Genomic DNA, 12,370 nt, shown 5'->3' with positions numbered 1-12,370 from the left:
TTCAACCTTATTTATCATGTTTGGCTCATCTCCTAGAATTAGGGACGGAAAAGCTCCCTACTTGGAAAGCTAATCAAAAAAACACTTAAAAATTCTGCTTTCTAGAAAATAGTTCCCCTGTGTAGATTTTGAAAGGTTGTTATCCTAAGCCAAATAAAAATTCATTTAAGTTCTGAGTCAGTGACAATATTTTTCATAGCTGGAAATATTATTTTTTTAATTTATTTATTTTGCTTTGGCTTTTTCTTAGTTCTTTTATATTATTGCCTGAGATCTGAGACTTGGGTAAGTTTTTTTTATTTGTTAGATCTAAGACTAAAGCTGTCACTGCCATTAAATTTTTATTGGCCTTGTTCAGTCTTTTCAAAATTTCACAAGTTGGCTGTCACAAAAGGGAGAAAAGACTGCGAGGTTAATGTTACAAACAGATGTTACAATTAAAATTAAAGAGTATGATAATATTGTTCAGCCTTGACTACTGGTCCCATTTCATGCCAACAGCACAGCATACTGGGGCATGGCTTCATAGTGCTGGATCTGTCTTCTCCCAGTAGAGAAGCTGAACCTTTTTGGCTGCTGGGATGGGATGCAAAGTGGCCCTGGAAGGGAAGAAGTCAAAGGAAAAGGCATGTGCATAGGTTTCCTCTCGTAAAGCAGCGTGAATTACAATGCAAATTGCCTTGTAATTTACGGTGGCGGGTTTCCCACGGCGTGGTCTTTTCACTCTGCAAAAGAGGATAGGGGTAGGTGGCTAGTGGCCTTGCCGGTGGCAGCACAGAGGGAGACAGTCGACCATTACCATAGAGATCTTAAAACGGGTAAAATCAGAAGGAACTGACTCGCTGTTCATGTCACCTCTGTGCCAGACATAGCATCCAAGCCTTTTGATTACTAAACTCTTCATCCATTAATAAGCACTAGGTCAGGGGCCACACATCTCTCTCAGTAAGTTCTTCCTCCCTTTTTATGTTCTGAAGAGCCTGTAAGCCATTATTCTCTAGCGGCTGTCCATTGCATAGGCAGGAAAGCTGATACTGTATGAGCAATACTCCCGAAGTACACAGGGTAAGAGCTGTTAGTGCAAAGTGATTATCTTGTGCATAACCTGGAAGCTTTTGATTGCCCTACTCCAAAAAGGAAAATATGGCAATGTTAGAAAACATGCTGAAATTTTTCAGGCAAGTCTAATTTAAATAAATTACATGCCATGACGCTTCATCCTTGAATTGTTGTTTAAAATTAACATTACCTTGTTGCAGTGTGAAATAGTGGGAACAAAGGAAGAAAAAATGCTTACCTTTTTTCTGTAAATACGCCTTTTCTCCCACATCCTTGTTCAAACTGCTGCTTCCATTGTTTCGCGTGAGGGTTTTTTTCTTTCTGTTTCTCTTCATCCTTCTGATTTCCCTGGTTTGTGTTTTTGATACCATATCTACATGTTGTGAGAGATCAGGTTGATTTTTTGCTTAGCAATACACACAGGGCCAGGAAGGATGTGGGATGCAAGTCCAACATGTGGTACAGTGCTTTTGTGGCCAGTATCTTAGATAAAGATAGCAATATTAAAATGAGTAACTGCTGCATTCATCTTCCCAGCCCTAAGCATACAGGTACTTCTGTCCAAGGAGCAGACCAGCAGGTGGACACTTGAGAGACAAACATGTACATCAGAAGCTCAACAGTTTTTGGAAAGGGGGGAGGAATTTCTAAGGAAACAACTACCAGTTGCTCAGTTTTGCAAAAGCTACTGAGCTCTGTCTAAGCAAAGGACAGAAAAGAGGCTCCAAATTCCCACAGTAGGATCTATTCCTGCTTGCCCTATCTTGCAAGCTGGCACAAGACAAAGTTTGGCTGGCAGTCTCTGGGTGCGGTTGGCAAAGGCAAACCTTCTTTCCTGCTTGGAATGACATGTGAGAAGCTGGTGGTTTACATCCATGTTAGGAGGTCGAGGTGTTTGTCATGCCTTTGTGTCATACTTCACCTGGAGCTGCGGTTACGCATCCAGTTTCATAAAACAAATTCAGGCAGCATCGGAGAAGAGTGAGTAGGCTCTCCGGGCATCTGCCATGCTCCCGCTCCCTTTCTGATGCTGGCACAAGCATTCATGTGGCGATGTTGTCAGTTTTTAACTAGACCTGATCCTTGGTGACCGTATAAATGTTTGTGCTGGCATGAGGAATGGGACTGAAACAATTGGTGGAGAGCCTGGACCTCATCTATCAGTCTTGCCCCAGATTGAAATGGCCAGGTAACTTTGTTACCAACAAAGCTGGGTCTGCAAAGTTGGAGGCTCAAGTCCTTATCTTCTGAAAGTGAGGTAATTCCTAGCCTCCGTTTGTTTCTTTCTGTATTACTCCCTTCCTCCGAGTTCAGTTTTAACCAGGTATAAGAAGAGCAGCTGGGCAGAAAGGTAACCACATCTCTAGAGCTACTTCAAGAGTCGCTGCTGAGATTTCCAGAAAACCTATCACTTGCATGGACAGCCTCGTTGGCACCAACCCTGGTATTGATGGAGGGAAGTCTTTCCAGCCCATTGTGCCAGCACTCAGATCTGGTTTCCCCCATTTTTGTAGCTTGGGTCCCTTCAATCCAAGGGGCCAGTTACAGCTTTGTCTCTTGTATGCTGAGTAGCTGTGCCGCAGAATCACTTGGTGCATGTAGTTCTTCATAACATAGCTAGAAGTTGGCCTCAGACTGTCACTCCAGATTTTTTTAAGCTGTGCATATCCTGTTGGCTGTTTCTTAGCTGCTCGTTTCACCGTGCTGTCTCCTCCCTGGCACATCCAGTCCTTCCATCGCTGCGAGTCCTGTCCAGATTCAAACCAGCCTAGGTAACCTTCCCATTTACTGAACTACCTGTTCCTTCCAAAATTCAAGATTTTCACAGTAAGCTGTACCAAGCACTTAATTTGTTTCTGCCCTGTGTGCCACCTTGTCACAGAAAGCGGAAAAAGGTATCGATTCAAGGCATGGAGTCACTTGCAGGTCTGTGTCATGTACTTGTCAGGGCTCTTCATTTAAACCTTCTGTGGGAGGAAAGCTGCTTAGTAGTAAGGTTTTCAGTTTGTTTCTGTTTTCTTTAGTTCAATTAATTTTGCAGAACTGAGTAGAGAACATACAGCTAAAAACTAAACTGACATCCATGCATGTGGGAGAGAGAGCAGCCTCTTGGTCCAGGGATGGGTAGCCAAGGTTGATGGATCTATGTTAGGAAACCAACATAGATCACGAACCAGATTAGTTCTTCTTACAGTGTCATCATAAAGGCAACAACTCAACATCCTTGTGTGTAGAGCCATGGTAAAGATGACCAGGCCAGTTAGCTTAGTTTCAAGTGGGAGCTGAGCCAAGTTGCTCAGTGCATCTGTAGCCTCGGTCAGATTCGATCCCTGTGGGTATTATGCAGTGCATGGATGTGAGTAAATGTATGTCCACCACTCTGACTGCGTACAGTGTAATGGGCTAGTCCTTTATGACCACACCTAGTTTGCTGAAGTGCTCTTAAAGATCTTGCTTTAAAGGCCTTAAATATCATGCTGAAGTGCCAAAAGGCAAAGGTAATAGGGTTTTGAATGGGGCTTGTGTAGGTTAGGCACCGATTTCCTCTTACACGCCTATAACTTACTCGGGGTTCACGTGCACACTCCAGGGTACTACGGTCTAACAAGTCACTGCACATCTGCTGAGCCAAATTAGCTATCTTTATGCATACCCTTGGCCTGTGGCAAGTAAGAGATGAACAAATTAGGCTTTTAGCCTTCCTTCACCGTGGGCTAAATTAAGTCAAATGATCTTGCATAAGCTGTGGGTTGAAAGCACGTGTGTATACATACACTGTAATTGCCTGTGTACCTGTGTGGTTACATGCTTTTTTAATTACGCTGGGTGCCCACCTGCGTCTTTGAAGACATTTTGCCCTACTAAATCTGTGCCCCACCAAATGAGCTTGCCTGTGGTCACGGGAAGTTTGGGTGCAGAAGTGGGGGTATTCACCCTTTCCCCGTAGGCGTCAGATGATGGCAGCAGCTGCTGGAGGGTGGAGTACCAGCCTGAGAGGCTCTTCCTCCAAGAACCGCTGGGGACTTTTCTTACATGATTTTATCAAATAATCACAACTCCTCTTATCATCCGGATATCCTGAAACCTTAAAAAGAGCAAGTGTTACTCCATCCCATTGCTGGCACAGCTGCTTTTTAATACCCAACACGCTCTTCTAAGTTTGCATTTTTATTATATGACCTTTCCCTCCAAGCAGCGAGTTTTTAACTGAGCAATAGCAAATTGCAGCTGAGGAAAGTAGATAGAAAATGCAAAATCACTCTACAGTATGTAGCTTTTTAATCGCATTCCCATATTCAGTAAAAGTAATGAGATTTCTTGTTTATATTTGTAATCAGCAGAGGCAACTGACTGTGATGAGAAGCCGGACATTTCTCTACTACAAACAGGTAAAATGCATTAAAATTTTTATCAGCTTCCAGTGTGTGTGTGTGTTTGTTTATGGCACAGAAGCAGTTTTCAATAATCCTGGCGTGCCATATACAGTCGGGTAATTGCACACAGGACCCAGCTATCTTAAGTTTTGAATGGCCTGTATTAAAAAACAAATGCATCAGAATCTTACAATTTCCCCCTCTATTTCATATTCATAAAACCTCAAGGTTCATGGTAGCAGCTAAGCTAATAAGGCCAGTAAGTTACCCTTCTTATGCCAGATAGGGGCTTGTGCTCATCCCCGGTATTTCTGGGAATTTTTTTGAATACTTAACGGAGTTATTGGTAGGGACAAACACAATAATTTGTATTGTAGCATCTGCTTAGTTGTCCAAGGCATTAACAATAATATCTTGGGTTCTCAGAAGGATTGCAGAGATACTTATGTGCTAGTCAAGTGTTAGTTTACTTTTTCTTGAAGTGCAGCCACCCTGCCTTAAAAGCCTGACCCTTGCTAAACAGCAGCTTAGCTATGCAGTTGTGTGGACTAGGAAATAAGATTTTTTGCATGCTGTTGCATATGGTGTTGAAATCAAGACAGGCTGAGACTGAAATTTGAAACACCCTCTCGTTAAGAGTCAGTCCATCAATAGGTGCCCTGACGGTAGGAGCTGAGCTGCCATCTTCTGAAAATCCAGTGGGGCCAGAGACTGGGGTGATGGTCATTTCCCTGCATTAGAGAGTCATTCCCCTGTAATTTCACCAAGATGCTGCCTGTTATCCCCAAAGCCAAATTAAAAGGAGGGAAGATCTTGAGCAGACAAATAGGGTTATGCATTATGGTGCATTTTCACCATTTTTCTAAGGTGTAACAACAAAGGGTGGTTGGAGATCAGTGATGCTATTGCTGTGAAGAACAGGACAGGGCTGATACTGGGTTGCTGAGCGCGTGGTATGGTACCTGGAGGCTATGGGGTGGACGGGGGAGTACTAGTACCGTCGCAGCATCTGCCTCTTGTGCAAGGGCTTCCTAATCTGTCTTGCGTAAGGGCTGGAGAAGGAGCTTTCACACACTGCTGCTGTGTGCCAGAGCAGCAGCTGCCAGCCATGGAGCACTGTCGGTTGAAATCCCACTGTCGGAGCACGTGCAGTTACTAAGGAATAGGACCAGCGAAGCAGTTGGGAGGACAAGCAGCTATAGTCTTGTTCTGGCATGGACCCAGTGGGGGCTGGGAGCACGCGCTGGCTGCGAGCTGCCGTGCTGCTTTCTTGGCCAGCCGCTGAATAATATTTCAGGGTACGGTTGTGATAATAGATGCGGGAAGCTCTGGTTTGAAAGGTCTCTTCCAAGTGACATCCTGTTCGTTTCTTTTATCAGGGAGGGAAGCAATTCCATTGCAAGAGGACACTAATAAAGGTTGCTAATGCGACGTAGTGTTATCTTTTCATTGCTCTGCTAATCGTATTAAGGAACAGAATTATCGGATTGCTGTGCTTTTCTTTGAGCTCAGTTTCTGTAGTTATTACTCGTGTTGTACGTCATTGATGGAAATGGGTGCACTGAGACGGTTGGGGTAGCGAAGATGACTCCCTTTCCACTCCACAGCAGATCACCATTGCAGTCTGCTTGCTCATACACCTTTGAGCATCCATGCATGCAGTTTTTGAGCTGAAATATTTGTTTGCAATGTATACGTCTCTGTACTATCTGTGGAAGGACGCCTAAATAAACCACACTACAATTTGCATTGGTGGGGGAGGTGATGCTCACAGTCTGTAAGCCAAGCGTTGACTCACACCCATTATTATATGTGTGCGAGTGCTTCTTTGTAGTACGTATCCATGTAATATCATACTGTTCTTGGAAGCAAATGATTTAAAGTGATATACAGACAGTATAATGACAGTAATTATGATAGAGAGACAAAATACAGATACTTTCTATCAAGGACTGTAGCAAAAGAGGTAGAATATAACTTTTACAGGGGTCTCTCCCTGTCTTAGTACAGCTGGTTTTATAAAGGGTTGTTACTGACAGATTCTTTAAAGAGAGACTTTGTGTGATTTATTCAGTTGTCTTCTCTGTTTAGCTTGAAAAATCTTTGGGAAAGAGTCTCTCTGTGTATTTGTACAGTGCCTGGCGCAATGGGCCTCGGTTGCAGATGACAGCTAATACCAGATACATCACAGCCTCAAGTTGCGACAGGGGACGTTTAGGTTGGATATTAAGAAAAACTTCTTCACCGAAAGGGTTATCAAATACTGGAACAGGCTGCCCAGGGAAGTGGTTGAGTCACCATCCCTGGAGGTATTTAAAAGACGTGTAGACGTAGCACTTGGGGACATGGTTTAGTGGCAGTGTTAGGTTTATGGTTGGACTTGATCATCTTCAGGGTCTTTTCCAACCTAAAGGATTCTATGATCTGGTGTGTTGGTGGAATAAAACCAGACTGAATTGCATTGCTTGAGGTGGGGTCTTGCAGGAGACTGGATGGGGGGAAGAGCTGGGGTACGGAAGTGATCTATGACAGACATCAGATGGTTGCTCTCTTAGTCTTCAAGAATTGAACAAACTTGTGAAGCAAAAGCACCCAGAGTGAATGATTTGAATCCATGGTAAGTGTTGGTGCCAAAAAAAAGGGAAAACTCAGATGCCTTTAATCTGTCTTTCCTGCTCAGTCAGCCCTGCTTGTGACACTGGCGACATTATGAAGATCTGGGTATATGTGGACTAGTGATGGTGAAATGCCTCAACCTATGCATTTTCGGATCACAGTCTATGGCTGACTCTTCATTTGAGACACCTCAATCAGAAGTGTGGTTGCTCTCAGCTCTCTTCATCATTGGTGGGAAGAGGGCTGCTTCCAGAGAGAAGGTCAGATCAGCTAAGGTCATGTTTGGAGGCATCACTCCTTTGGTGCTGGCAGGACTGGGCTCCCAGTGCAGTTAATTCGTATAGGTGCCTACAGACGGGTTTGAACCTGCTCCCTCTGTGTCCACAATTAGCAAAGTCTTCAACTTTGAGGAGAGCAGGGGGTGTTTTGTTTTCAAAACCCTCTTTTGGAACTCAAAAGCCTTGTAAAAAAAATGCAGCTGGAACATCCTCATAAAACTAAGGAGGGTATTTTTTCCCAATTATATTTTAGCACTTCTGAGCAGAAATCATGCTCCCATTTTAAAATCACCCTCAGCGCTAAGAGGGCCTTTGCTTTAAAAGCTGTTGATTGAAGGGTGTTTAAAGTAAATTGGAAGAACTGTGGCAGTTCAACTTGCTGCGAACTTTGGTGCATTGACAGATAAATTTCAAGAAAATAGTAGAAGAATTGTCTCTAACAAATGTTATCAAAGCTCAGCTCTTCCACAGTTCCAGCTTTTGCACCTACCAAAAGCTGAAGGCTGTGTCCAGACCTGAGCTGAGGCAGATCAGACAGCTCCAGGGGTAATTGCTGTGATCTAAGTGGAAAGACTGATTAGTTTCTTGGTGATACAGGAACCTGGAAAGTGTGAGATGGGTCTTTATCAGGATGAAGATGGGGCAGCTTTTAGAGTCTTTCTGTGTAAGTTGGTATTACGAAAAGGCTCATCTTATTTTGGTCTACAATTTACACGAAGCATCTGGATTTTGTATTTTAAAAAAAGGAAGGCATAACCCATAAGTTCTGCATGTGGAAACAAATGTGAGCCAGCTGCAACACCCTTTTCTTGAATCCTCATCTTGAAAATCGGATTTGAAAGAGATATGCAGCTCAGGACCATGAGGGAACCCTCCTTATACCTATGCTTTGGACCACAGCTGTGTTGAGAGTTCGTATAGTTTCTCCACACGGGTTAATTTCAAGATGAGAAAGAATTCTGATATCCCTAAAAGAAACTGAAACACTACCATCCCAGTCCTTGGGTCCAGGGGTGATACAGCTTTGTGAAAAGATGAGAGCAGTCTCTTGGTAAAGAAACAGATTATAAGAAAACAGCAACGATCCAATTCTATATAGGTTGTCTCCTTTTCTCTTGAAATACAATATCAAGAAAACGAAACTTCAAAAAAACCCCCACCTTTTCGAAACCTTAAATATAAGTCCTTTATTGTAATATAAATCTTTATCCTTTCAGTGCATAATTGTATGAGCCTTCCCTTTTCATTGGGTTGTATTTGCCTCTCAGGCTGATTGATGTGTGTCTCCTATTTGCCCTGTGTTCTTAGCACTCTTGTTGTAATTCTTCTGTCCATCTTTCATTGTTCTGTTTAGAAAAAGCACATTCATAAAGTGCTTTAAAAAAGATAGGATATAATCATACTGTGCACCTTTTTTTTTTAAATATATATTCTCCCATATGATTTAGACTGCTGTGGAGTGGTGGGGGTTTTTTTCCAAAGAAGATCCCAAAGTACATACTCTAGGTTTAAGATTCATGTGGTGCTTTTTTTACTTTTTCAGAACCATAACTTCAAAGGGGTGAGCATCGCAGTGCAGTTTGTGCCAAAGTCTAATGCACCGCTTTACATCTGAAGTGGGGTGCACTATATATGTTGTGTGAAAAACTTTGCTGGCAAATTCTGTATTCAAAAAAATCTATTTAATTTGCTTTTCTTTAGCCAATTGAGCTCTACTCTAAATGGAATTCAGCAGCCACTGCCTGTGTACACACCAGCACAAATTAAAGTTAGAACTCAAATATGTAATTTCCATCATTTTAAAATAATTTTTTTTTGCAAATTACTGATTTCTTAAATTTTTATATTTTTAAACTGATTTCTTCAAACTCTTTTCTTCCTTCAGGGGACCTTTTTGACACCACAACAGATCATCTGATAGATGCAAACCCAGATTTTTCAGCTTGAATTTCACATCCTGCACCAGTGTTCTTAATGGATAGAAACATCCTCTCCTTTGAATAATGTTCCCGCAAGATCGGCGCAAGAACTTCAGCATACCACAAGACGTGGACATCCATACCGTTTTCCTTTCAAGTTTGTGTTTTCATGCATTTTCCATGTAACCTCAAATAACGAAACCACCAGATTGCTTCACTGTTCTTCATCTTAATTAAAGATGATCTCCCTCCATATCCAATGCATTATTTAATTAGCGGGATATCCACTCTGAAGGCATTCTCTTGCCTCTGTTTGTCCTCCATGATTGTACTTTTCCATGTGATTGTATGCTTGCCAGCAGTGTTTCATTGTAAGCCAGGCAGAGGTGAATACATGCAGCTGGGTGACTCTTCCCGTCCCCGGGGACCAGGGTGGCATCTCTCTCCATCATGAACCTCGGGCCCTTGATGAGTGTTTGACTCTGCAAAGCTTTTCGCTTCTGCAGACCCACTTTTCCTTTCCTGGCTGCTGTGGTACCAATGACCAGTCGTACACAGCTGTGATTAAAAAGTCCTTGCTTGATTTAGCAGGAAATAAAGCAGGATTCTTCCCAGCAGTGCCCGGTTTCCTAATTATAGCAAGGAGAAGCTGTTCCTCAAACAATCTCCCCTATGTGGTCCTTGTGGGATGGCTCTCGAGCATCTTTGTGGTGCAGATTGCTGGAGGTCGTCATTCACCCCTCACTTTCCCCCCCCAGCTTGCCCTACCACCTCAATCTCAAAATGTATTAGTTTGCCAATTTCCAGGAAGAGGGTCTGCACACTGTGATTTTTCAACCACTGCCCTTGGCGACAATATTCACCTATTTTTAAAAAAAAGTCACCTTTTGACTGGTACTCTATTAATATCTTAGCAGTTAAGATGAGTGAATCGATCAAGAAATTGCACTACCCTCTTAGATGTTGAAAGGGTCGGTCCTTTCAGGTCGGGGCTAAGGTAGAATCGTACGCAGCCCTCCATGCAAACCTTCACTTCTGCACCTTTCATCAGCACTAAATTCACTTTAAAAACGTCGGGAAAAAGTCTAGAAGGTCTTACCTGCAACATCTATCGATCACCAGGTAGTTTCCTGCAATTCAAGGGAGAGCTTGCTAGAGCCTTTACCATTGTGTTTCCCTTCCCTGTGTATATTTTAGGTGCATCTTTTGGGTTTTTGGAAACTATTTGGCCTTTGAGTGTCTCAACAGAAGTGCTATTAAAGAGTGGTTTTCAAAATATTTAATCTTTTTTTAACAATCCTAAAGCCTATTTCTCAGATGTCGCCAAATGCCCACAAATAACACTGAAGCCAACAGGAGTGGTTTGTTCTCTTGGCACCTGAGAAACCAGGTTCCCAGCCCTTCCCCACCCACCTACTGTGGACTTTTAGGAATGACCGTGTTCTCTCTGAAACTGTGGAATAGATCGAATATGCACTGCAAACCTTAAAATTTGAGTCTTTCCTTAGTTCGTGGCTTGGAGTTGCCTGCATTGGGCAGGGGGCACCAGTCCGTCGTGTCTGTATCGTAACCCTTCAGCAACAGAATCAACATTTTGTAAATTTGGAAGATTGCATTTGTGTTTACTTACTGTGACTACTGTTCAGACTTTCTTCAGAAATCTTTTTATAGGGTTTATTAGAGAGAAGAAAAAAAAATCATTCCATATTTAGGTAAAAATGTCTCAATCTTCTGTATATATGTTTTATTAATATGTAAATATTTAGATATTTTTAAATTACTATGTTCTTAATAAAGCGACAAGGGACTAGTTGTGAAATGGTGTATAACATTGTGTCGTGTTATCGATCTCTGGGAAACCCTCTTTGTCAGTTCAGAAAAGAAAACCTACAATAAATAACTTTTAATTGCATCTGTGTTCTGTGTTCTGTGCTGGATTCCCATATTTCAGAGGAATTACCTAGCAATTAGTGGACTACATAGGGAAATGTATAGGAAAACCCTAAAAGTTACCACCACAATACTATTTTTCCATCTGGCTCAGATGGAAACCACGCTGCCTGCCAATCACGACAACGTCTATATCCAATCGCATAATAACCCTTGAGTATTAAGTGCTGATATGCTTGAAGTCTAATTTTAATTGAATTAGGTGCCTTTCTAATCTGCACTTAAAAGGTTAAGCTCTGCTTCTATGGAAACAACACATAGGAAGGACAAACCAATACTCATAATTTGGAGTAGCTGCAAAGATATATGCTTGGTAATTTATTATCGCACCCTCATCAAATGTTGTTTAGCCTTAGAAAATATTTCCTGCAAAAACATGTTCCTGGTAATCTTTCATCAATTACAAGGAGCCAGTGAAGTGAAAGACCGGCTTGCCACACCTTTTCTGCTTTATATAAGGAGTGCTAGGGATAAATTGCTGGTAAAAAGTCTAGTGAGTTTCCGTTACGCTTTGGTGGCTGCACGGATCAGGTGAAGCCTGGTGCATGTCTTGCATCTGTGTGACATGGCATAAGTTGGCGCCATCCCTCTCCATTGGTGAGTATTGAAAGAGAAACTAAGTCATAGATCACAGAACGGTTTGGGTTGGAGGGGACCTTAAAGACCATCTAGTCCTAAGCCCCCTGCCATGGGCAGGGACACCTTCCACCAGACCAGGTTGCTCCAAGCCCCATCCAACCTGGCCTTGAACACTGCAGGGATGGGGCATCCACAGCCTCTCTGGGCAACCTGTGCCAGCGCCTCACCACCCTCACAGTGAAGAACTTCTGCCTTAGATCTCATCTAAGTCTACCCTCTTTCAGTTTAAAACTTCTGCCCCTTGTCCTGTCACTACAGGCCCTCTCTCCATCTTAAACCCCCCTTTAGGTACTGGAAGGCTGCTATAAGGTCTCCCTGGAGCCTTCTCTTCTCCAGGCTGAACAACCCCAACTGTCTCAGCCTGTCCTCATAGGAGAGGTGCTCCAGCCCCCTGATCATCTTCATGGGCCTCCTCTGGACCCGCTCTAATAGGTCCACGTCTTCCTCGACCTGCTAGTCACGCTGCTTTTGATGCAGCCCAGGGTATGGTTGGCTTTCTGGGCTTTGAGCGTACATTGTTGACTCGTGTCCAGCT

At 42.9% G+C, this 12,370-nt stretch overlaps 2 protein-coding genes across 9 annotated transcripts in view; one reads left to right on the top strand and one right to left on the bottom strand.

The window, feature by feature from the left end:
* Positions 1–11,158, top strand: part of BEND7 (BEN domain containing 7) — a 49,647-nt gene extending 38,489 nt beyond the window's left edge. For 2 of the 7 annotated variants that reach the window (XM_069801641.1, XM_069801643.1), the window contains exon 8: positions 1,597–2,888. In XM_069801641.1, the coding sequence (XP_069657742.1) occupies positions 1,597–1,751 (155 nt within the window). In that variant the 3' untranslated portion in view covers positions 1,752–2,888. Of the gene's footprint in view, positions 1–1,596; positions 2,895–4,397; positions 4,449–9,212 lie in introns of those variants that run through there. The other 5 variants (XM_069801637.1, XM_069801636.1, XM_069801638.1 and 2 more) reach the window with 4 other exon arrangements.
* Positions 1–12,370, bottom strand: part of PRPF18 (pre-mRNA processing factor 18) — a 222,468-nt gene that overhangs the window by 67,644 nt on the left and 142,454 nt on the right. The window lies entirely within an intron of this gene.

The sequence above is a fragment of the Haliaeetus albicilla genome, chromosome 14 (assembly GCF_947461875.1).
Source record: "Haliaeetus albicilla chromosome 14, bHalAlb1.1, whole genome shotgun sequence".
In the NCBI taxonomy this organism is placed as follows: domain Eukaryota; kingdom Metazoa; phylum Chordata; class Aves; order Accipitriformes; family Accipitridae; genus Haliaeetus; species Haliaeetus albicilla.
Note: the sequence above shows the minus strand (reverse complement) of the source record. Positions and strands in the feature narration are given on the sequence as shown.